We start from the raw sequence: 23,438 nt of genomic DNA, 5'->3' as shown, positions 1-23,438 counted from the left end.
CGCAACACGGTTTCGCTTTGTATAATTATATATAAATATATAAATGTTTGCGACAAAATAGCGCTAAGGTTCACTCGGTGAATCTGAAATAATTTATTAAAGATTTCATATATTTAAAAAGCTTCTTGTGTTTTTGAATTTTAGAAATATGGCGCCTGCACTTACGCTTAACACTGTTACACTGGGACTTTTAGGCCAGTTAGCTTTCAGGGGCAAGTTAGTAGGTTTTATAGAACTTCGCAAAATTAACCAAAATTAGGATATTATTGGTAATTATGTCACTTTTGTAAAAATTAAGTTGTCAAAACTAATTTAACGATAGCCAAAAATCACTTACAAACTGAATATTTTTATCAATTTTAATTTCAGAACTACCCAAATACGACAGAACTGTCCACTAAACTAGGACCTGAGTTTTCTATAAACATACTAGACTTAAAGGCCGACTACATAAATCTTCGGTTTACTCTGTCTTTCACTGGAAGCTGGCTTACTGCAATACACGTGTGCCATGCAGTCAGCCTACTTCCAGTGAAAGACAGAGTAAACCGAAGATTTATGTAGTCGGCCTTTAAACTGAATTTTATCTGGTAATTGTTTGCCTTATGTTACCAATTACATTGGGCTTTAATTACAGCCTCACGAAGGAAAGAAGTTCTAATTAAAAAACCTGCTCAGAGTCTAAGATTACTTAGTTCCGTCGCGTTCTTAGCTGGTACATATTCTAAGATTCGACGTAAGATAGGCACTTCTCATTTTGTAATTAGCTGAGCGAAACTTAATTAAAACTTTCACGCTCTCCTTAAAGATTATTTACGCGTCTACCCCTGCAATCGCGCTTCGTCGAATGTCCTCATCAGGCGAACGTGGTTTTCAGGGGCAGAAAAAAGTAATCAAAATAATAGGCAACCCAAACGAGCACTCGAATTAGCGCAATTAAAAACCATTAGGAGCGTCCGGAAAATGACTCGGTTCTTCGACCCCAATTGACCATCGGAGAGGCACCCACCGTCATCGTTTTTAATAATGATTAAATGGATTAATGCGGTCGAAGAGAGGCGCCTCGGGTCAGTCTCACTTGTCAGGTCATTTATAAACCGTCTCCTTCCGTTCGGTACGCGCAGCCAACTCGGTTTAGTTCCTCCTCTGGCTTAACGTCATTGGAATCCAACTACCCACGCGCTTAGCCCGAGCGGCTTAAGCGAATTTCCAGGGCGGACACCGCTCCCCAGTTAGCCGGTGACGCCCGCCACAGATTCGAAGGGATTTCAGTTTAAGTAGGCAGTTGAGGGGACGTCGTGTTCGCTTTACACAAAAGCGAAACAAAGGGGGGTTTGACAAACGCTATAGACCGCCTCACTGGCTGGCTGGCGGCGAGCGCGAAATCTTTCCTCCCAACCAAAAAGTCAATACGCGAGGAAAACACGGCGTCGAGTATAGTGTCGCTCGCGTCACCGAAGTCGCAGCTCGCCTGTTGAGCTTAGTGGCGCGTTAAATGAAAAACCAGTTTTTAAATAGAAGGCGAAAAATCCGCTACCGCGGCGTTTCATTTCTTATAATTGCGGACTATTAAGTCATCCGCGTATCTGTTTACTAACGTCACGTATGACTCGGACCGGCGCGAGGAGCGGCCGCTTCGAACACCCACTAACGTGTAATGGTCACCATCGTCTGAATACCACCCCTTTAGAACTAACTGAGAAGTCTACGATTAAAAGCGCGCCACTCGCCGTGTGTTTCGGCTGCGGTTCCTCGTAAGAAGGTCACCGAGAAATTAGGTGAAGCGTGATTATCAAGAGCAACAACGTTCGAAAGAAAACTTCTCACGACACAACGCTTCGCTGCCGGAAGATCCAGACTTCGTTCCGAGTTTCTGCTTCGAAACTTCCCGCTGGAGTTTTAATCCGTAACTTAGCAAAAGGTAAGCGTAGTACGTTACTGTCATTTTTCACAGTTTGTCACCGGATTATTCGTTAATTAATTAAGTAAATTAATGGTAGCCACTGTCAAAACGATACCCCCCAAAAGACTGTCGATGGAGTGTTGATATTCTTAATTAAGTCGTAAGTCCAATAATACGCCACTCTTTTATCCTGTTAAGTGGACTGTATAGTGTGTAAATATTGGGTAAATTTCCGGCTTGGTTTTATCATCCAAAGAGTTTATCTTATCGTGGATGTAGTTCGGGGAGTTATCATCAATAAAGGCTACGCTTATTACGTTAACAGTGGGCCTCTAAAGGTTTATTTAGTCAGGTTTTTCCTATCGACAAAGAAGTTTAAAAAGGTAGACGTTGAAGTTAATTTAACTCGCAGTAAATTGCGGAGGAGGGGGGGGGGATGGGGGGGGGGTGAGGGCGGAACGCTCCGGAAGCGGCCTTTACGTGACCATAAAAAGCCGACTTCCGTTGTTAAGGTAATATATGGAAATTCAACGGCTAGATTGTAAGATATTTTCTAGCGAATTCTTTCGATCATTAAAGTTACGGGTAATTTTATATTAAATATTAAGTAATTAAAGTTTAGTACATTATTTAAATAATTTAATTTCAATTATGGAGTTACGGGGTTTTAGCAGGTTTTGTTTTCTCTATTGATTATAGCAGTTTTTTCCCAATTCGATATCAAATTTCTATATTGATTAAGTTTACTTATCCGCTTGTTTGAAGATTAATGGTAGGGTAAATATCGGATAGAATATTTTTTACATTGACCTTATTTAAATGACACGCAACTGTCTATTAATTAAAGGAATGTTGTGTTGAAATAATTCCCAAACTACGTTACTCCATAAATAACCGAAATAAATTTAATTCAATAGCAAAGTTTTCAAAATTTATCAACCTCAGTTTGAACAGTGAAATAAAATTTCAACATCCCTCAAAATTACCACACACACACTCGAGATGCAATCGCCAAGCTTGAATTTATCTTTTCAAACACAATTAATAATTCAAGCGCCAAATTTGGCTTTTTATCTGACAAAACGTAAACGTGTATGGTTCATTTATACGCCAAGAAACAATGTCGCAATTTTCTTAAAGAGAAAAACCTCCCTATTTTTACAACGCCAAGATTGTACATCAAATTTGGGCTGTATACAATAAAATCTCTTTAAAATCTTGTTTCTCAGAATGCGGTGGTTGGTTCACCGGCTTCGGGCTATAGCTTCGAGTAGGCCTCTTTTCCAATATCTCGGACCACACCGAAAATCTAAGACCTAAGATAAAGGACGCCACTTTACCTTTATCATCGGTTGAATAGAAGTATCAGGTAACGCGGGACAGTTAACGCGATGAACGTAATAAGATGGGATGGACGAGTTTGATATCGGGGTCAGTCCCGGAATCGAAGCGGAACTACTTGTTTGAAGTTCGTCACGTTCTGTTCCAACCCACGCTGGCTTGACCCCCTTTTACACCCCTCTCTTTCTCTAGGAAGCCTTGAACCAACGTCTTTTTTTTTAAGCAACACTTCATCAATTCCTTTTTCTCTCTCTCGTTTCTTTGGCGTAATTATAAAATGCCGGCATAAATAAAAGAAGAAATAAGAGGACCTATTATGTCATGGGTTCATTTAGAATTTATTTTATCACCGAAGTTGATTACTTCATGATATTGGTATTTTATAATTTAATTTTAATGAGTGTTCCCAAGAGTATCAAATAATAAGAAATACCTGCTTGGTTTATAATGAATTTACTGGTCAATGTGACAAATAGTGGACAGTATATTTTTTACTCAAAAAATTAAAAAACAATTTAAATTATATATAGCCTAGATTTCACGGAAATTGTTCTTTCTTTTTTACTTTTTTAAAATTTTCTATCTTAGAAAATAGTACGTTAGGATATTATTGTAAAATTTTGAGTACAATTTTGGTGTTGTACTTTTCCTTATTGTTATATTTTAAAATTAATGGTTAAAAAATTCATTTTAAATTAGCGGTTTTGGGGTATTAAATGCTATATTTCTTGATTTGCCAATTAGCAAAGTTTTATCATATTTGCCATTATTTTACAATACTGTCATGGATTTGTTTAAAAGGTGTTAAATAAATGGTCTTGAAGATTACCGGCAATTTAATTGTAACTTTAATTCCAAAAGTGGAAAATAAATTTAAAGATGAAACTTATTTTCGAATAAAGATTTTCTAGGAAAACAATAATTTATTAAGATATTTTTAGTTATAAGTATACAGAATACTTTTAGCTGTAGTTATTTTTCCAAATTTGCGTTATAATACCTTCAGAGCAATGAAATGTTACATAATATAAGTTAACGGGGGTTTTTTTTTCTACTATATACCATATTAGTAAAATAAATAAATTATCTAGGTTGCAAAGTTAGATATGGAACAAGTATAATAGAGAAATTGCTTTGAAATAACCACAAGGTTATTTAAAGTCTAAATTCCACAAAATAATAAAATTAATATTGGCCATTCTATACGCTGGCCACGGAGTTGAAATTCAATCGTCGATATTTTTCATAATCCCACGAGATTTTATTCAAATATTAGATCTTTCAAAATGGCATATTTTTTAAATTCAACAAGAAATTTTGATAAAATATGGGGCGAGTAATAAATGAAAAAAAACGAGGTTCTAAAGTCCCGCATTTTTCATTTTGTTTTCAAGCGCGGCAGTTTTACTCATCCTCTTTAGTATGCTATTTTTAAAAGCAACGTGTTTCAGTCAGTCTGAGCTCATTTTGTAAAAGAAAAACTCCACGATTTGCGTGCCAATACCCTTACTAATGGATCGTCCACACTTGAAAATTTCGAAGAATATCACGATAGGGGACTGTTTCAATAACAAAAGAATAAGGCAGACATTCAGAAAACATACAGCTATTAAAAAGAGGTTTACGCTTCATTGTACACGGGGCCTTTTTGTTTTGATCCTGGTACGATATGGAACCACTACTTTTTCTATAAATATTATTTCGGGTCAAGGTAACGCACGACTTAAAGAGAAGCTAGTATATACACATCGATTTCGAGACTTAACGATACTTAGATCAATAGGAACATTTAATTGACAACAGCACCATCTGTATAATAAAATATCTTTCCAGGTGGGTTGTTGACAACAACACCATCTGGTGGGTTTTCAATTTTGGACTGGAAATAATTGCTCTGATTTCAATATGCACAACTTAGGCCGGCGTTAGGGGAGGGGGGGGGGGTAAGCGGGGCAAAAGTACCCCGGGCCCGGGCCTCCGAAATGGGCCGCCGGAACGGGTGCCTAACAAAAACTATCTGACTGTTTCCAAAAAAAAAACAAATTTTGGAGTAAAAATTACCTGGGGCCCGAAAATCCTAGCGCCAGCCCTGTGCACAAGTAACGAAATAGCTATATGTATGACACTATCTTTTCGATTATGACATTCTCGCCAAACTCCCACTTGGACAAGTTTGCAACTGAATTATGTAGTATATTATCGATCTTGGTGACTAAACCTTGATTGCTAAATAACTCTGAAAATAGGTTTGGTGATATTTTTTTTAATTGTCATACTAATATTATTATGTTACTTATACAATAACCAGTGGCTTAGCGAGGATATTTGGCACCCGGGACAAAACACCCAAATTGGCGCCGTCCCCCCAGTTGCCATTATTTTATTTTATTTTAAAAAAGGGTACTTTTCAAGTTACAAAAAAAATGAGTTTAATATATAATCCAACAAATCTATTTCACGTGTAATACTTTGGGGGCCCTTTGGCACCCGGGGCCGATGCCCCCCCCCTGCCCCCCTGCTCGCTACTCCTTTGACAATAACGTTTCAAGTTATAAAAAATAGGGAATCTAATGTTGAAAATAAGATGAAAAGAGCCTTCGATGATGACATCACGTAAAAGTAACTTATTGAATGACATCATTTAGCTATGATGTCAATATTTGTTAAGAAATTTTGTCAAGATGACGTCCATGGCTCCAAGGCAGGGCGCGGTGGGAGAAAGAGAAAGACAATAGCCATAATGAAGTCCCGCGCAAACTTCCAAACCATACGCGTGCGTGTAAACGATATAGCATCGAGTATCGATCCAATTGAATAATGGTTTTTGATAGTTTATGGAGCCTATTTCGTGACATGTTTTTCAACGTTCTTTTGAATGGTAGATTGTGTTACAATATAAGACTATATATTAAAGAAGTTAAACTACCTTTTTGAAAAAATACAGGGATAACTTGTAGGAGATTATATTGTGAACAATAAACCTACGTCTATTATTTCTATAGTTCTACAAGTACAATTTAATTGGTCTAAATGGTCGGCAAATGTTTTGGGCTCTAAATAAAGTCTATACAGATAACTTGGTTGACAAAAAACGTTCACCGCATTCAATCTTATTTTTTCAGATGAAATCTGTTAGTCCTATTTGAATATTATAATCTCCTTTTTAATTTAAAAGTTAATTCCCCAAACAGATATCTACTATAGATATTAGAACAATAATATCATTAATATGTTGTCTTACTAGTAAATAATAAAAATATTTAAAGAAGGTGTTTCTACTTAATGCTTTTAAAAAGCATCTGACGAGAAGTGAACGTAAAAACCAGATTGTAAATGTGATTAAAGAAAACTGATTAATTTTAATTGTTTTGTTTGTACAAAGTGTGAACCAACTAACTGATATCCGCAGATAAGAAAAAACACAATTGGCTTATCCGATTTTTATACAGTTGAAAAATCTAGGCGTTTAAGCTTTTTGTAAGTTGTTGCCGAAGGTGCAAAAGACCCGAAGGCGTGGTTCACAAATTACGTAAAGAAAAAAAGCCCAACATTTTTCGACCCCGTAAATTTAGTAACAAATATTCAAAATCCCATCAATTATCATATCAAGCTTAAAATTATTTTTTTTTACCTCTAGAAAACGAATAAGATATAATCAAATACTAAATTACTTTTTTAAGTAAAAATAATTGATAATTAAGGTTCTGGTATAAATCTTTGATATGTTACGTAACATTTGAGGGACTCTCCCCCGGCCCCTGTAACATTTAGTATCACTAGTACGAACTCTTCTTCTCTTTGTAACATTAAGTATCACTAGTACGAACTCTTCTTCTCTTTGTAACATTAAGTATCACTAGTACGAACTCTTCTTCTCTTTGTAACATTTAGTATCACTAGTACGAACTCTTCTTCGCTTTGTAACATTTAGTAACACTAGTACAAACTCTTCTTCTCTTTGTAACATTTAGTATCACTAGTACGAACTCTTCTTCTCTTTGTAACATTTAGTATCACTAGTACGAACTCTTCTTCGCTTTGTAACATTTAGTAACACTAGTACGAACTCTTCTTCTCTTTGTAACATTTAGTAACACTAGTACGAATTTCACTTTCTCCGTGTAAGATTTAGTAACATTAGTACGAACTCATCTACACCCTTTAACATTTAGTAACAATAGTACGATCTTCCCCATGTACCATTTAGTAACATTAGTACGAATTCCCCTTCTCCTTATACCATTTAGTAACATTAATACAAACTCCCCCTCCCCTGTAAAATTCAGTAACACTTGTACGAACTCCCCTCATAACATTTAGTAAGACTAGTATGGACTCCCTCATGTCAGATTTAGTAACATTATGACGAACTCCCCTTTCCTGTAACATTTAGTAACACTAATACGAACTCCCCTTTCCTGTAACATTTAGTGACACTAGTACGAACTCCCCTTCCCTTATAAATTTTAGTAACACTAGTACGAACTCCCCCTCCCCCATAACATTTATTAACACTAGTACGGACACCCCCTGTAAGATTTAGTAACATTATTACGAACTCCCCTTTCCCTGTAACATTTAGTAACACTAGTACGAACTCCCCCTCCCCCATTATTGCGTAACGTGTTTTGCGAATGACCCCTGATGAAAAAAGGCTTGAATAAATAATGTATTGCCTATTCCGTAATATTACGAATTCATGATAGTCGGCATATCCGGATCTTCGTAAGAACCGAGTAAGAGCATTCATTTATTTTGCTGACCTTTTTTAATAACGTGGAAAAACGTATTCCTTTTAACCTTTGGAATGTTTTTGGGTTAATAAACGGGGAATGTTGGCGGAAGGACAGACTAGTGACGAAATGGAATAAAATATACGATAAATGCCAGGCGTAATTTATGCGAGAACAGGTACTTGCATTAGAAATTCAAATGACGTCGCCGTTCATTATAATAACGAAAAATAATAAAACTACAAGTTTGAATTCCATTTGACGAAATAAATGAGAAAATACTCGTCTAATTAATATAATGATACCTGTATTACTAGGCATTGTTAAAATGTTTAGACACCCAAAAGAAAATATCTGGGTCGCGCATCACGAAAATGGGTAAATAGTGGGCGCAACGTGGGTAAAAATCAACAATAGAGACTAAGGTAGGTTAAGAATGCCAAAATACTTCTTCGTAGAAATACATTATTAGACTTCACTTTTATTTTTAAATCATAAAATACGATTTGAAAAAGCGTGGTATGCTTCACGTAATCTCTAGATGTATTTTGGCGTTCTTAATCTCTTTATTGCCATACATTTTTGGTTACCTCTTATGATATTCTAGAATCTCGAAACCCTCTTGGGGGTTACCCACCTTTCAAAAGAGAAATTTTCCGGTTTTTATAAAATATTGTTGTGTGACCTCACCGCTATGTAAAAAACCTTGGGGCTTCTGAGAGTCTATGATTAGTACCACTGTCATCTGACCCCACGTCAGCCATACTTTTTCCCACAGAGAAAAATACCCCCAAAATGGCAGGCGAATGCTCTTTCACCAGATATTTTAACTCATCCTAGGAAAATGGGGAAAAAACAGGCATACTTCTCAACTCACCCCTACAACTCCTCAAAATTTTTGCATAACCTTTTGAAACACCCTGTATTAAACAAAACCTCAAGTATCTGAAATTTTCTCTTTTGGCGTTTACAAGGTTTTGTCACGGTATAGAATGTGCTCTCGATACATTAACTTGGCAGTGGTTCAAGTCATTGTTTTTAATTTTTTAGTCTAATTTCTGATCTAGTACGTCTAGACACGAACGAGTAAAGAGAAACAGGATAAAAAGTATAATATTAAGCGCAGTTTTTTTATTGCGAGACAACTTGGAACGTATTCAACATGAGAGAAAACGAGAGGCTGAAAATTACCAGGAAAAACCTGAAATAAAATACTCGGAGTTGCATGCCAGCTAGGCAATCACGTTAGTATTTTTATATAAGCCCGGAAACCGTCCTTCGAGTTAACTCTTTGATTGAATGACGGTAAGGAATTGGCGCGGGACTGGTCTTAGCCCTTACATACTTGACACGCGACTGACATTATTGTAATACAATGAAACGTTGTTATGGCTATTGTAGTTATCGGGGAGAAACATTCATCGCGAGTAGTCCCTCGAGTTACCCCCAAAACTATTTCGTTTAACGAAAAACGACGAGAAAAATGAATAAAAGAAGAGAAAATACGAGGCTGTGTTTTCAAGCGTTTCACGCGGACTAAAATGTGACAAACGTGAGCTGGGGAATATCGAATTTAGATATAATAATTTCGGGTGGTGCCTTACGTGTTCGGAATATACACTATGAAAATATTTCGCGGAAAAAGTGGCCTTTAAACGGTCAAAATGGAATAACTTCCGCTCGGTGAGCAAATCTTACATCCGCTCTCAGTTCATGGCACGGGTCATTATTTGTGACGCAAATCCCGCGGTCAGTATATGGTTAGGCGCCAGAACGAAGGTGCGATAAAATAATTGGCTATTAGGCTAATGTTTTCAGTCTAGTTTGAATTCCGCTGGCGTAGGGAGATAAGTACGTGATGTAAAGTTTGAAAACGTACTATAAAAATTAAAAATGCGTAAATTTTTCCATCAGGTACCCGCGGGAAGACAGGGAGATTTTTGCGTCGTTGCCTGGCTAGCACCATTCGGCGTACTCTTCATATGGATTGAAAATCGGGATATATTATAATTAAAAGGCATCAAACGAGGCTTCAAGATGACGAAGAATTGGGGTACTATCGATAACTACACGTGCTCGGACAAGGGTCTGTTGATGCCCTTCATCAACGAGTACACGTGGACCATCGAAGCCAGGGCCTTTTTGTACTTAGTGGGCTTGTTGTACTGTTTTCTGGGAGTCGCTATCATCGCCGACATCTTCATGTGCGCCATTGAGAAGATCACTAGCAAAACGAGAACCATCACCCTGTCCACGTCGGTCGAATCCCAGCCCGAGGTCATCGAGGTCAAAGTGTGGAACGACACGGTGGCCAACCTGACGTTAATGGCCCTGGGTTCCAGCGCTCCCGAAATCTTACTCTCCATTATCGAAATTGTCGGAAACGAGTAAATTCCATTTAGTAGATGAGTCTTCGACAGGTTTTTAATTTATTAGTTTCTTTTAGTTTTAAGGCCGGCGACTTAGGACCGGGTACCATCGTGGGGTCAGCGGCGTTCAACTTGCTGGTCATTTCGGCCGTCTGCGTCATGGCGATCGAAGCCCCGGAAATCAGACAGATACGAGCGGTTAACGTAAGTCCACCCCTCATAAATATAAGATTAATTGGATAGCGCGAGTGGCCATAAAAGTACTATCTTTTACGGAGGGATGATCGTTTACAATATCAACAAAAGAGAAGCGTGATGATTAGGCAAAAAACAAGAACTTAGTAAGGCTTCACTAAACGTAAATGTGGTTCTATAGGTATTTGGAATTACGGCTTTCTTCTGCGTTTTCGCGTACATCTGGCTTCTGATCATTCTGGTGGGCATCTCTCCAAACGTAGTCGAGTTGTGGGAAGCGCTGCTGACTTTATTGTTCTTCCCCGTTCTGGTCATCCTCGCCTACCTGGCTGACGTCAACTTCTGTTTGGGAAGGTCCAAGGTCAAGCAACAAAAACAGATACAGCTGCAGTCTTCCGATGGTAATAACCTTAATCTATCAAATCCGACAGACGCTAAATGGGCTTTGTGGTTATGGGCACAAATTACTCACGCTTTCCCAACACTAGCTGTACAGTATGTAGCGGAGTCTAATAAATCACGTCAGAAGCTAAGGATTTTGATAGGTTATCATGGACTCTTTAAGAATATACAGCAATTGTTAAATTTACGGGAAGCTTAAAGGGAATAAAACCTCTAGTATTTTTGTCGGCGTCAATATTGACCACTCTATACCTTCTTAGCGGTTTTTTGCGGAGATAATTCCTAAATTTGTGAGGGTCTTAATTCAGTAAAGGGACGTTATATTCCCTTTAATCGCAAAAGGATGAACGCGACACTGACCCCGAGTCATCGCATTTAGATGTTTCTAAATTAAACTGTCTGTATTTATTCCGAACGAAACGCGGAACATAATTCTGAAGATATCAAACTTGACGGTAAGATAATGAGTTTAAAGTTAAACATTTAAGGCGCTAGAAGATTCATTAACTGAAGGGTACCAGTAGCGACTATAATTACAATTTCCTTAAGCGTCGAAAACCGTTTATTTCTTTCACGAACCCGAGTTTAATGCTGTTTAAAATTTAGATAAGAAAACACCAGTTTACTTCCCCAATGGAAAACTGGATAGGCGCTCCCTTGTCAGTTTCATTAAGGTAAGAATGGAAACTGGTGGCGCCAATTCAAAACTGGTGGCGTCAATTCGTTGATTTGTACTTTAATGACCGAATAAATTGACATTAGGAAGTCCGTAAACACCCGGGACTGACAGACGAAGACGCGGCTTGTCTGGCGGCTGCTCGAATGGTGGATCAAACCAGACACAGCAGAATGTGGTACCGAGTGGGAGCTATCAGGGACCTGACCGGCGGAAAGAAGGCCAAACCCCGTTTGAGTATGCAGTTGAAGGAAGTGTACGACGCGTTACAAGACGGAGACGAAGCCCCACCCTTGAAGACCGTGGCTGTCCACGAGAGGACGGACGTCTCGGTCGTCGAATTTGAGGCGGCTTCCTGCGCCGTCATGGAAAACATCGGGAAAGTACCCGTCGCCATCAAGCGTTACGGGAAACTAGAGGAAAAAGCCATTTGCAAGTACGATCTATAAGAACGCCATTATTAGTCAATTAAATTACTAAGATATCGTTTCCTTTTGAAGAGTGGAAACCTTGGACGGGACAGCGTCGGCTGGCGAAGACTACATCGCGATAAAGAAGACTGTCACTTTCGAACCATACGAGACCCATAAAACCGTCGAAGTGGAGATAATTAACGATAACCAATGGGAACCTGACGAAACATTCTTTTTAAAATTGAGCGTCGAAGACGATGGAGATGATTCAACGCACAGTGCCGCCTTGGGACGCATTTGCGTCATGGAAGTTACTATCCTAAACGACGATGGTAAAGTCCCATCTATCCCAGTTGTAAAATCATGAGTCTATAATAATGTTTCATAAGAGTCTCCGTTAGTCGAAATAATTAATACGTAAAATGACGTGGATCTGTGGTCATACCGAAAAAGATAAAAATCGCCAATCAAAGATAACGAGAAATTCTAGAAAACCGCAGAAAATACACGTGAACATTTTTAATTAATCTTTTTATTGGCAAATATTTTAATTTGACATTTAATAAGATTTCATGACAAAGAGCCTATTATAGACCACAGCTAAACCATGCTGTCGAACACAACTAAATTGGGTTACCATTCTTAATAATAATAATCAGCTAGGCTAATACCCACCTTAGGCCCAAGTCATCTTGCGATTTTTAATGCCTTTAAACAGGTGGCGGCCGGGTTACAATGCGCAGGAGGGTGGTGGCAAGCCCTTTATGTCACGTGAGCTAACAGCTTACTATTACCGTTAACCTCGGCAAGTTTTTATGGAAAGGGAAAACTAAAGAACTCGGGGGAAATCACCTTCAACCAGTGGGGAGATAATTTGCAAACTCAACGCGGAAGGAGTGGTTCCGAGTTTTCACCCAGTACCACAAGCTGAGATGAAACCCGGCTCCTCTTTCTGCGAGGCGAAAGTGCTAACCAAACTGCCACCCCAAAAATAGTTCTCAGTAAAAGGTTAACAAGGACCAGATAGGAAACTGGTAGACTTATGGAAAATAATTACAGACTTATGGTTAAATGTTAACGCGTAATCTACATTTCTATATCTTACCGCAGAGCCCGGTGTGATCGAGTTTAAGAGTCGAGGTATGTTGGTGAAAGAAACGATCGGCACGGCCACGGTGCCGGTCATCAGGAAGAACGGAGCCGACGGAGAGGTGTCCGTCAAGTGGAAGACCATCGACAAAACGGCCATCTCGGGGGACGACTACGAGGGGGGAGAAGGAGAAATTAAGTTCGGAAACGGCGAGATCGAGAAGAACATCGAGATACCGATCATCGACGACTGTACTCCGGAAAAAGACGAACATTTCGAAGTGGAACTCTACGATACGTACGGAGGCGCCGTTCTGGGGCAGGTTAAAAGGACCATGGTTACCATTACCAACGATGACGGTAAGGGCGAGAGCTTTACAATATACCGAATTTTTTTACTAATTGGGACTCGATATTTAACAGATTTTAACAATATTTTGGGGCGAATGGCCGTGTTAACAAACGTAAACATTGACAACCTCAAAATCCAATCGGACACGTGGGCTGGACAGTTAAAGGACGCCCTCAACGTCAACGGAGGTGACATTGAAAATGCCTCGACGGGAGATTACGTCATGCACTTCCTCACATTCGGATGGAAAGTAAGCCCATTTTCGGCTGCCGTATCCGGGTAAAGCGTGGCTCAAATTAAACCGACCCATTTACTTCGAATAGGTCATCTTCGCTTTGGTTCCTCCAACGGCAATATGGGGCGGATGGTTGACGTTCTTCGTGGCGCTCGGGGTCATTGGAGTCCTCACGGCCATCGTTGGAGATTTAGCCGGAATCTTTGGCTGTTTGGTCGGCTTGAAAGATTCCGTTACCGCCATCACGTTCGTGGCTTTGGGTACTTCGCTTCCAGACTTATTCGCTTCCAAAGCCGCCGCTACTCAAGAAAAATACGCCGACAATGCCATCGGAAACGTCACGGGCAGTAACTCGGTCAACGTATTCCTAGGGCTGGGGCTACCTTGGCTTTTTGCCGCCATCTACTGGCAAGTTAAGGTACTGATTACGTCGAAGCAACATTAGTGTAGTACAAAGTTTAAATGAACTCTCGATCAATTTCAGGGTAAACAATTTGACGTTCAATCGGGCGACTTGACCTTCAGCGTCGGCATTTACACGGGCGTCGCTTTGGCCACGCTGCTCTTGTTCGTACTTAGGAGGCTCTTGAAGGTCTTTGGAAAGGGTGAATTGGGAGGGCCAAAGATCATGGCGAAAGCGTCGGGTATCTTCATGATCTCGTTATGGTTTCTTTACGTTCTACTGTCATCCCTACAGGCTTACGGTCGCATTTAAATTTTACAACGCTGACTACGAGCCAGAACTGACAACCCCGAAGATAATTTTGTTTCTTTCATTTTTACGAGATATACCGAGGTCATTTTTTATTTTATTCTTTCGTTTTGATACCGCGAGCGGTTGACCCGCACACACGATCCATAATGCATTTTTTGAAAGTGAGATTTTACCAGAAAACAAAACTAATAATGCCTTCCCCCACGATTACCGCGTGAGCCATTCAATTTGTATTTTATTCAATATAGACTATATTAATTTATATAATAGATCAATAATGAATGTACCATATTTAAGTCAGTCCTATCAATGATGTTTGGAATTTGGCTGCGGTACTAAAATAATAAAGGCAGCTTTCGCGTGTTGCCCGCCCCCTTTGGAAATTAATGGAACCAAAAATTTGGTAAATATTTATTTACATAAAAATTTAAAATACGATTAACAAACATTTGTTTTTATAAATAAAAAGTTTTGTCTCTCTTCGTTCGGTGTTCTTTTAAAAATACTGTTGGTAAATAGTGTCAATGGGGGGGTCTTATTTAAACCTTCTCTTCCCGGCCTGGTATCTTTTACACAGCGAGAACAGGATGCAAAAGACCACGCAGGCGCAAAGTCCGATACCGAATCCAATCACCCACCAATAAAGTTTGAAAGATTCGTCTCCGAACGCGCAGATTGTCCTGTCCTCGTCGGCCGCGGTTCCTCCGGGGCAGTTGATGACTCCGTTACAAACCAGCTCCTTCTTCAGGCAGACGAAAGATCTGGCACAGAGAAACTCGCAGTCTTTGTCCAAGGAAACGTAAGATTCGGCTTCGTGGCTTCCTGGTAAAATATTGACCAGGGTCCACCAAAGAGTGAAATTTACCGCCGACGAATCGGAGGTTAAAAAGTCGATGGTGACCTCCGAGCCCAGGTCGTCCCTATGAATCAAGTGCTCGACCCTTCCTCGGGGACTCGTGGGGCAGAGTAGAGTTCGACCTATCCTCAAGGAATGATCCGACTCCTCGCAGTTGCGCGCTTCCGGGAAGCCCTCCAGACGGAAAGCCAAGTCCATGTCGTGGTAGACGGGGACCTTCCAGGTGCACCTGAGGGACCCGCCCTGAGCGGCGGTGCCGTGGTGCAGCGAGCAGGGTTCGTCGTTGCAATAGCCGGGCCCCTGCAAACTAGCGCTGTGAAACGGGAAAGAGAAGACCCCTTGAAGTCCCAGGTCGAATCTAACTGGGCCACATCGCGAGTCGCTGAAAAAGTTGTAACTTCCCTGCACTACACCTCGGCCGTTCTGTGAAGATTTGGCCGATTCGCTGACGCCGCCGTGAGACGGAAGGTGCAAGGTGAGTGTAGCAACCGGATCCAATGATATTAAATTTCTGTTCGTCATTTCACCCGGTTGACAAAGACAGTGAGACCAGAAACGATCTTCATCACCCAGAGTAAACTGTTTCGGTAAGAAAATTGCCAGATTAGAGAATGATAAACTTTAGGACAGCCAACAGTTCTTAGAGGCAAATGACCACTTTGACCCTGTCGTTTATGTCCCTCCGTGTATAATGTCCTAACCTGAAGGTACATAGCGCCAGTTTCCCTGCAGTCGTCGCATCGACTGGTTAGTCTGGTGAAAGGCGTGTATAAGTTCAACGAGACACGTCCGTGTCCGTTGGGCACGGCTCCGGCGTTGAAGGTGGCGTTGCAAAGAAAGTTGCCGCTACCAAGGTGCGGAATATTGACTAGATGTTGAGCGGCGCCATTTTGGTTCGGGGCGGAATTGGAGTTATTGTTCGTTTGAATGGGGAAGTTGAAAACGCCGGAAAGAGAGTCACCAGCGGAGTACATCTTGCTGCAAAGCTGCTCGATGCTCGGGGTAGCCACCGCGAAAGGAGACGACAAACTCACTGACTTTACCTAATAAAAAGACGGGATGTTCAAATTGAAAGCGAGGACGTGCGCTGGAATATTTACCTCGAAGCCGTAGCTGACTGATGAGCCGTCCAAAGAACCAATGCTGCTCGAAAAACGAACCAAGAGAACGTTTCCGGTACTTTCGTACACGCTGCGGGGTGGTTCCGTTTTGGGTTTACTCGTGTCGCAGAGTTTGGTAAGGATTTTAGTGGGATCGGGGTCGTAGCCGTCGTAGATTTTCAACCATTCCCGGCAGAGCGTTGGCCGTTCCACCCGGAACCACGGAAACTCCAAACGGATAATCTCGTCTTCTCCGGCGAAGAAGCGGTAAACGCAAGTCGTGTTGGCCGGGTACCAAGATCGAAGGTTTGAAAACAGCCAACTGGGTTGACCCCCGGATCCGGCGGGACCGCTGCCTGTCGGACCGTTGACGGATCGTTGCAAGTGTCGTTCGATAACGCAAGATCTGATACCGAGTGAAAAGAAAGATATTTACTAACGAGAAAACGAAAACTATCAAGTCGATTTTTGGTAAACGCACCCTTCTCGAAGGCGAAGAGGCTCGGACTCAGCGGCGTCCAGCATATTGTCGGCTTTGAAATGGAAGCCGGTATTGAGCAAAGGTCCCGTCTCGGAGGTGACGAACTCAACCAACATGATAGGCCCGCTGGCCACCACGTTCGATTTGAGACGACCCCGGCCGCAAAGGGTTACGATGACCGGACTCTCTTCGGTCAGTCCGTCGTAGACTCTGACGTAGTCGTACGGGCAATCGGTCGGGTCTCTCGTGACCGATCGGGGAAAACACAAGAGAAGATTGTCGCATCGCAAACCGTCGACGTCGAAGGTGATCAAATCGAGTCCGGCGAGGCCTTGAGGAACCTTGATGCGATATCGACAATGGAGATTACGAGGATAGATGCCGGGGAAGCCCGGTGACTGAACGAAACAACGACCGGGAGCGCAATCCTATACAGTCGATAAAGGAAATCGGTCATTATTTTTTTATTTTATAAGGGAGAATGATCGGCCAATTTCGACGGGCCGGGGTGGGTGGCGAGAGAAACGTTACTTGAAAATTCCTTTCGCAGTAAGTACCGGGGACGAGCAGCCCCCTTCGATGAGGGTACAGATGGGGATACTGGCCGTAACGAGCGTGAACCTCTTGCTGTTGTTCGACGGTGGCGTCGAACTGCATGAAAGTGTCCAAATCGTAACTGTCAACGTGCAAGACTATCTTCACGTAAGGAGTCTCGGAGATGAACGTCTTGGGGGAGTCGATCTCTCCGCAGTAATACCCTGCGTGATGACGCGAGAAAAGATCATTTTGGGCGAATGAAAACGAAAAGAATAAGAAGAACGAGGATCGAGCCGTTCTCACCGGGAGAGTCTTTGTTCGTCTGGTTGTTATCTCGAAACCCATCGACGATTTGCAAATACCCGCCGTTGCAGTTTCTACGTCCGGTGGATGGTTCGCCGACCTTCAACCGAGTGAAGCGTACGAAGACGATCCAATCATCCCTGACTGGCCTAACTCGAATGCGATAACTGCAATGCATGGGCCTGCCCACGTTCTTCTCGGTGACCGGAGGGCTGCTGACCGTGTGGTAGATCTCCACCGTTCGATTGCAGCGGTCGCGATCCCCTTTAATGAAATCCAAGTGGACGCTTTGTCAATAAAAGCCGACGTTTTATTTTTAACGAATCGAATTTTAATAAAATAAAGTCTCGCTAATCGTTTACCACTCCGCGTCAATTCCATTTTCAAGAGAATATCGATCGGGGTTTTAGAGGAGAACGGTATTAGTGGCTCCGTACCGTATCGCCATCTGGATATTAAAAGGCGAAACGTCGTGGTCGCCTTAGTTTCGCGCATAGCCATCGACCAGCGGATTTTACATTATCTAAGCGAATTAAATTTACATTTATAACCTATTACGTATTAAATTTTTCCTATCTTCGTAAACGTTAAATTTTACAGTAGCTAAAATACATTCAAGATAAATTACGTTACATGTACGCTAACTAAATTCTAAATAAAAGAAGTTTAGGTCAAGAGGTCATACATTATATAGAGGGTATTCCCTGTGGGCTAAAAACCGGCGATACGGAGATATGTGTGGGGATTAGCGCGCTAACAGGCGAAAGCAATTCGTCCAAGCGCGATAAAAAATATATATACAAAATTGTCGTAAAAGAGAGACGGGCCGAGCCAAAAGTCAGTCTCACCTTCTCGGTATCCAACGTCGGTGCCATAAACGGCCAAGAACGTCCCCCAAAGGATCGTCCAAATGACAAATTTCATCTCGTAAATTTTCATAAGTCGGGTTTATTGGATAGCCATCCGATTCCGGAGCGGCGGCGGCGGCTGTGGCGTTTCCTCGAAGCGCATCCCGGCTGACGACGAAGATCTGCTGCAGGTTCTCCGGGAAATTTCCTCTTGGAACTCCCGCGGAAGTCGGAGAGAGACGGAGCCTCGAGAAGCGGCTGATCGTTCGACCAACAGAGCTCAACTAAGAACAGCCGAAGCGTTCCCGAATTTCCCCGACACTGAAATCTCGCGTTTCCCGTCCAAGTCGCTAGATGGCGCTAGGTGAACGGGGAAAAATGGAAAAGGCCGCGATGATTCCAGTTTCAGCCTTACAACCAAGTCCAAGACGAGCCTGCGTTTCGGATATCGGAGAAAAAAACGTTACCACGAAACGTCGACGATTCAAAACTGTACAAACTTCACCTTTATACAGGGTTGGCAAAAAACCGTTTTTTTTTCAATTTATAAATCCAGTATGGTTAAAACCGGTTGTAGTCCATTAATAAATGCTCAAATTGCTTATATTAAGCCCTCATTACTTCGAAAATGCCTATATTTCCCAATTTCAAAATGACGTTTTTGCGCGTGACAGTAACCTTTACATTGTGAGGTATAGCAGACTTATTTACCCGCTTTTATACCCTAACATGGCGGCGTATTTTCACGCGCAAAATGAATTTTAAGATCCCCTAATTGCTTATATCTAGCTCTCATTACTTACGACAAAAAGTGAAGGTTAAGTTTTAGTTTTTCAATATTTCTAATTCATTTCTCAATATTTTTTTAATTAAAAAAAGTGGTTTTAACCATTCATTTTTTTCGGTGGTTAAAACGAGGGTGTTTTAAACCGGTCTGGCTGGTTCTTGCCAACCCTGCCTTCATACGTATCTTTCGACCGTAATGCAGAGTTATAGTCGTATAAAATATTAAATAGAAGTAAATTTCGTAAATGTTAACCTTTTATTCAGTTGAGTAGCTTGCTACGTCCGCTTTTCAATAAAACGCAGAACGAAACACAAATATTTTTCGATTTATTTTAGTAAATAAATATGGATTATATCATAAAACCTTTCGTCGCCAATGTCAAATTACTATTTAATAGAAGCGTAAGTAACATATTAACCATAAGTACCACACTCCCTATGTTTAAATTTAAATTTTCTGACCGAACCTTTTTTCGACACTTTCTGCTGAACCAAACCTTCATTTCGTAAAAACTCTGTTAATCGGCTCGGTAATAAATTTTACTAAATAATTGTTAATTTTTTTTTGGTATTTAGTAGCTTTTGCTTGTTCATTTGTTTTTACTCCAGCATCTCTGCCATGGGCCCTCTAAAATCGTGGGGTCCCTGAGTAAAGCAATGGAAATGTGGCTGTACCTACTCAAGTACCCCTTCAGCATCTCTGCCTGGGCCCCCTTACAATCATGTGACCCTTAGGCATTACCCTAAGTGCCCAAACGTACATAGGGCCCTGGTTACTGTGCATAAATGATGTAGTAAACATTTAAAATGGTGTAATTCTTATTCAGTTGCTTATAGTTGCGTAAATGTTTTCTTACCTAAAGAAAAATTTGCTTAGAAATAATCTTTTTATACCGACAAAAACGTTTCTAGAAAAGGATCAATATTCCTCCGCAACTAATAGGCCAAAAACCGAGTTTAGTTTTAGTTGTAAGAGCTAAAACCATTTCTGGAGTGAAAATCCTTTTTAATCGACACGAAAAATATCAGAAAAGCGTAAAATTAAACGCTCTCAAACTAGGTAACATTAAATGAAATAGGAGGGAGCTAAAATTAGCGGTATTAACAGCGCTCACGGGGGAAAAAATAGCGGCATTAAATACGAAGCGAACATTTCTGGTTGATACGCGAATGTCTTGGGTCTCGAGTATGGAAATCCGAGCTCGAGAAAGCGTTAAGTACGCGCTAGGTAAAACGGCGCTTTCATCAGCCAACCAGATATAGCGCGGTTGAGTGTAAAAGAGTCTATGGAAACCGAACCAGAGTGGAACGGAGTGGAAGAAAAGAGGTGAGAAGAAGGCAAAGAGAGAGAGGATGGAGCGTGGGTTGTTGCTCGCTACTGGCAGCGTTCTCGGTCTCTCTAAGTTGATTTCTCCAGGGCCCGAAAGGGGGAGCAGCCAGCGCTACACGGGCGATGAAGTTTTATAGAGGGGGGCGGGATTCGCTCTCCACCCTCCCTTTTCTAATGATTAGGAGGAAAGTTATAGCGAACGAGGCGGATCGCATTTCCCAAGGTGGACCGCGACCAGGAGTTCATTTCCTGGAGAAAGCGGTTTTTACTTTCCACGGATCACACACGCGCACGCGAGCGTATACGGCCCGAAGAAAATCGAGAGAGAGAATCTGCGAAGCTGAGAGGGGAAGCTTTCGTGCAAATGCAGGCGCGGGTCTTTCCCTTCGTATGTACGTAAGATCTTTCTCTCCGTTCCCCCGTCGCCGTGCCTCGCGCGCTATTTGTATCGGCGGAAAGAAATTGGTCCGCCGTAGCTCGTAGCTTTGCGGGGAAAAGGAGTCGTGGAATCTATATCGCTGTAAAAGGAACTCCGGTATTTCGACCAAAGTTTGTAATTACGGGTTAACTACAGCGCCACCGGCGAAAAAAGGCCTACCGTCTCTCCGTCGGGATCGCCAGGGAAAAGTTAAAAGATACGCCCGCTTCTTTTAGTCTAACCCGCAGTCGGAAAGTCTTTCGATGGCTTATATGTACCGGGGAAAGTTGAATAGTTATTATTTGAGAAAGTGTGGCTTAGAAAAATATGGGAAACTCATTCCTTCCCGTTGTCGTCCTTCGGGGATTTCTTTGGCTCGTTTTCAATTTCATCTAGAACTAAAACAGCGGGAGTAAACACTTCCATAACCATATTTTCCCAATCGGACAACCTCAATGTCAAAACGACCATTGTGCAGTATTGTGTTTTCTCTATGTCCAAATAAATCAAATTATTAGCTTCCAAACTTACTTGTTAGTGAAAAAAATAAGGGACACATTTGCAAATCTTTCATACTAGATTTTGGATCTCAAAAGGAATTCAGAAATCAGAAACTGATAAAGCCCGATTTTCGCTTTGATTTCTGGTTTTATAGGCGGAATTTGAGATTTGGGAACTGAATTTCGTCCCGATTTCGAGATTTTAAAGTTGATTTCAAGATTTCTAAGCTAATTTTTCTGTAGAGTGTACGCGATTTTACGAATGTGGAACCAGAATGGGAAAACCAGAGTTGACGTCATTGGCCATCGAAGTATGACGGCTAAGGACAATCCTGAACTGCGAGCGCGTCTCTTATTACCACAGTGGGTTCCCGATTTAAGTTTATAAAAGCTAGATAAAACTTGTTTTCGATAATTTATTTAATATGGTCAGAAGTTAGCTACGCTTGATTTGAAGGATGTTTTGTAATACAAAATAATCCGGGTAGGATACACTCGTGGTGGTAGTCAGTCGTTATTATTTTGCATATCTGGTTCATGCTTTTTAGAAACATCATTATTTCTCAGATGATTTCTTATGTTTTCTCAAAATGTTTATATTGCAATTTTTCATCAATTTCCAGTTTTTACTTACAATATTTTCGGTGATTTCCAGTTATTCCTGACAGTATTTTCGGCGACTTCCAGTTATTGCTTACAATATTTTCGGAGATTTCTAGTTATTGCTTACAGTATTTTCGGTGATTTCCAGTTATTTCTTACAATATTTTCGGTGATTTCTAGTTTTTGCTTACAATATTTTCGGTGATTTCGAGTTATTGCTTACAGTATTTTCGGTGATTTCCAGTTATTTCTTACAATATTTTCGGTGATTTCCAGATACTCCTTACAGTATTTTCGGCGATTTCCAGTTATTGCTTATAATATTTTCGACGAGTTCCAGTTATTTCTTACAATATTTTCGGTGATTTCCAGTTATTGCTTATAATATTTTCGACGAGTTCCAGTTATTTCTTACAATATTTTCGGTGATTTCTAGTTTTTGCGTACAATATTTTCGGTGATTTCCAGTTATTCCTTACAGTATTTTCGGTGATTTCTAGTTTTTGCTTACAATATTTTCGGTGATTTCGAGTTATTCCTTACAGTATTTTCGTTGATTTCCAGTTATTCCTTACAATATTTTCGGTGATTTCCAGTTATTCCTTACAGTATTTTCGGCGATTTACAGTTATTCCTTACAGCATTTTCGGTGATTTCTAGTTTTTGCTTACAATATTTTCGGTGATTTCTAGTTTTTGCTTACAATAATTTCGGTGATTTCCAGTTATTCCTTACAGTATTTTCGGTGATTTCCAGTTATTCCTTACAGCATTTTCGGTGATTTCTAGTTTTTGCGTACAATATTTTCGGTGATTTCCAGTTATTCCTTACAGTATTTTCGGCGATTTCCAGTTATTCCTTACAGCATTTTCGGTGATTTCTAGATTTTGCTTACAATATTTTCGGTGATTTCTAGTTTTTGCTTACAATATTTTCGGCGATTTCCAGTTATTGCTTATAATATTTTCGGTGATTTCCAGTTATTCCTTACAGTATTTTCGGCGATTTACAGTTATTCCTTACAGCATTTTCGGTGATTTACAGTTATTCCTTACAGCATTTTCCTTGATTTCTAGTTTTTGCTTACAATATTTTCGGTGATTTCTAGTTTTTGCTTACAATATTTTCGGTGATTTCCAGTTATTCCTTACAGTATTTTCGGTGATTTCCAGTTATTCCTTACAGCATTTTCGGTGATTTCTAGTTTTTGCGTACAATATTTTCGGTGATTTCCAGTTATTCCTTACAGTATT

The 23,438-nt window shown here is 40.7% G+C and overlaps 2 protein-coding genes across 2 annotated transcripts; one reads left to right on the top strand and one right to left on the bottom strand.

Moving 5' to 3' along the window:
• The first annotated feature begins 1,422 nt into the window (after window positions 1-1,422).
• On the top strand, window positions 1,423-14,905 carry LOC149932193 (sodium/calcium exchanger 2-like). Its single transcript, XM_090155228.1, has 11 exons — window positions 1,423-1,921; window positions 9,892-10,364; window positions 10,424-10,550; window positions 10,723-10,942; window positions 11,550-11,617; window positions 11,706-12,055; window positions 12,120-12,364; window positions 13,143-13,481; window positions 13,545-13,723; window positions 13,797-14,126; window positions 14,193-14,905. Exons 2-11 carry the CDS (start codon window positions 10,015-10,017, stop codon window positions 14,421-14,423), a joined length of 2,439 nt encoding a protein of 812 aa, XP_090011354.1. The 5' UTR covers window positions 1,423-1,921; window positions 9,892-10,014; the 3' UTR covers window positions 14,424-14,905.
• LOC149932192 (uncharacterized) lies at window positions 14,827-18,822 on the bottom strand. Its single transcript, XM_090155227.1, has 7 exons — window positions 18,549-18,822; window positions 17,701-17,964; window positions 17,392-17,618; window positions 16,861-17,288; window positions 16,380-16,785; window positions 15,981-16,322; window positions 14,827-15,858 (listed from the first exon to the last, which is right to left on the bottom strand). Exons 1-7 carry the CDS (start codon window positions 18,637-18,639, stop codon window positions 14,959-14,961), a joined length of 2,658 nt encoding a protein of 885 aa, XP_090011353.1. The 5' UTR covers window positions 18,640-18,822; the 3' UTR covers window positions 14,827-14,958.
• Between the last annotated feature and the right edge of the window lie 4,616 nt (window positions 18,823-23,438).

The sequence above is a fragment of the Leiobunum rupestre genome, chromosome 8 (assembly GCF_980474605.1).
Source record: "Leiobunum rupestre chromosome 8, qqLeiRupe1.1.hap1, whole genome shotgun sequence".
Classification (NCBI taxonomy): Eukaryota; Metazoa; Arthropoda; class Arachnida; order Opiliones; family Sclerosomatidae; genus Leiobunum; species Leiobunum rupestre.
This window is presented reverse-complemented; position numbering and strand designations above follow the sequence as displayed.

Excerpts from the sequence above, each read along its gene's own strand:
- LOC149932193 (XM_090155228.1), top strand. The coding sequence starts at position 10,015 with ATGACGAAGAATTGGGGTACTATCGATAACTACACGTGCTCGGACAAG. Across the intron at positions 12,365-13,142 it reads TACTATCCTAAACGACGATG|AGCCCGGTGTGATCGAGTTT; the intron begins GTAAAGTCCCAT and ends ATCTTACCGCAG. Across the intron at positions 13,724-13,796 it reads TCCTCACATTCGGATGGAAA|GTCATCTTCGCTTTGGTTCC; the intron begins GTAAGCCCATTT and ends TACTTCGAATAG.
- LOC149932192 (XM_090155227.1), bottom strand. The coding sequence starts at position 18,639 with ATGAAAATTTACGAGATGAAATTTGTCATTTGGACGATCCTTTGGGGG. Across the intron at positions 17,965-18,548 it reads CGACGTTGGATACCGAGAAG|GGGATCGCGACCGCTGCAAT; the intron begins GTGAGACTGACT and ends ATTTCATTAAAG. Across the intron at positions 16,786-16,860 it reads CCTCTTCGCCTTCGAGAAGG|ATCTTGCGTTATCGAACGAC; the intron begins GTGCGTTTACCA and ends ACTCGGTATCAG.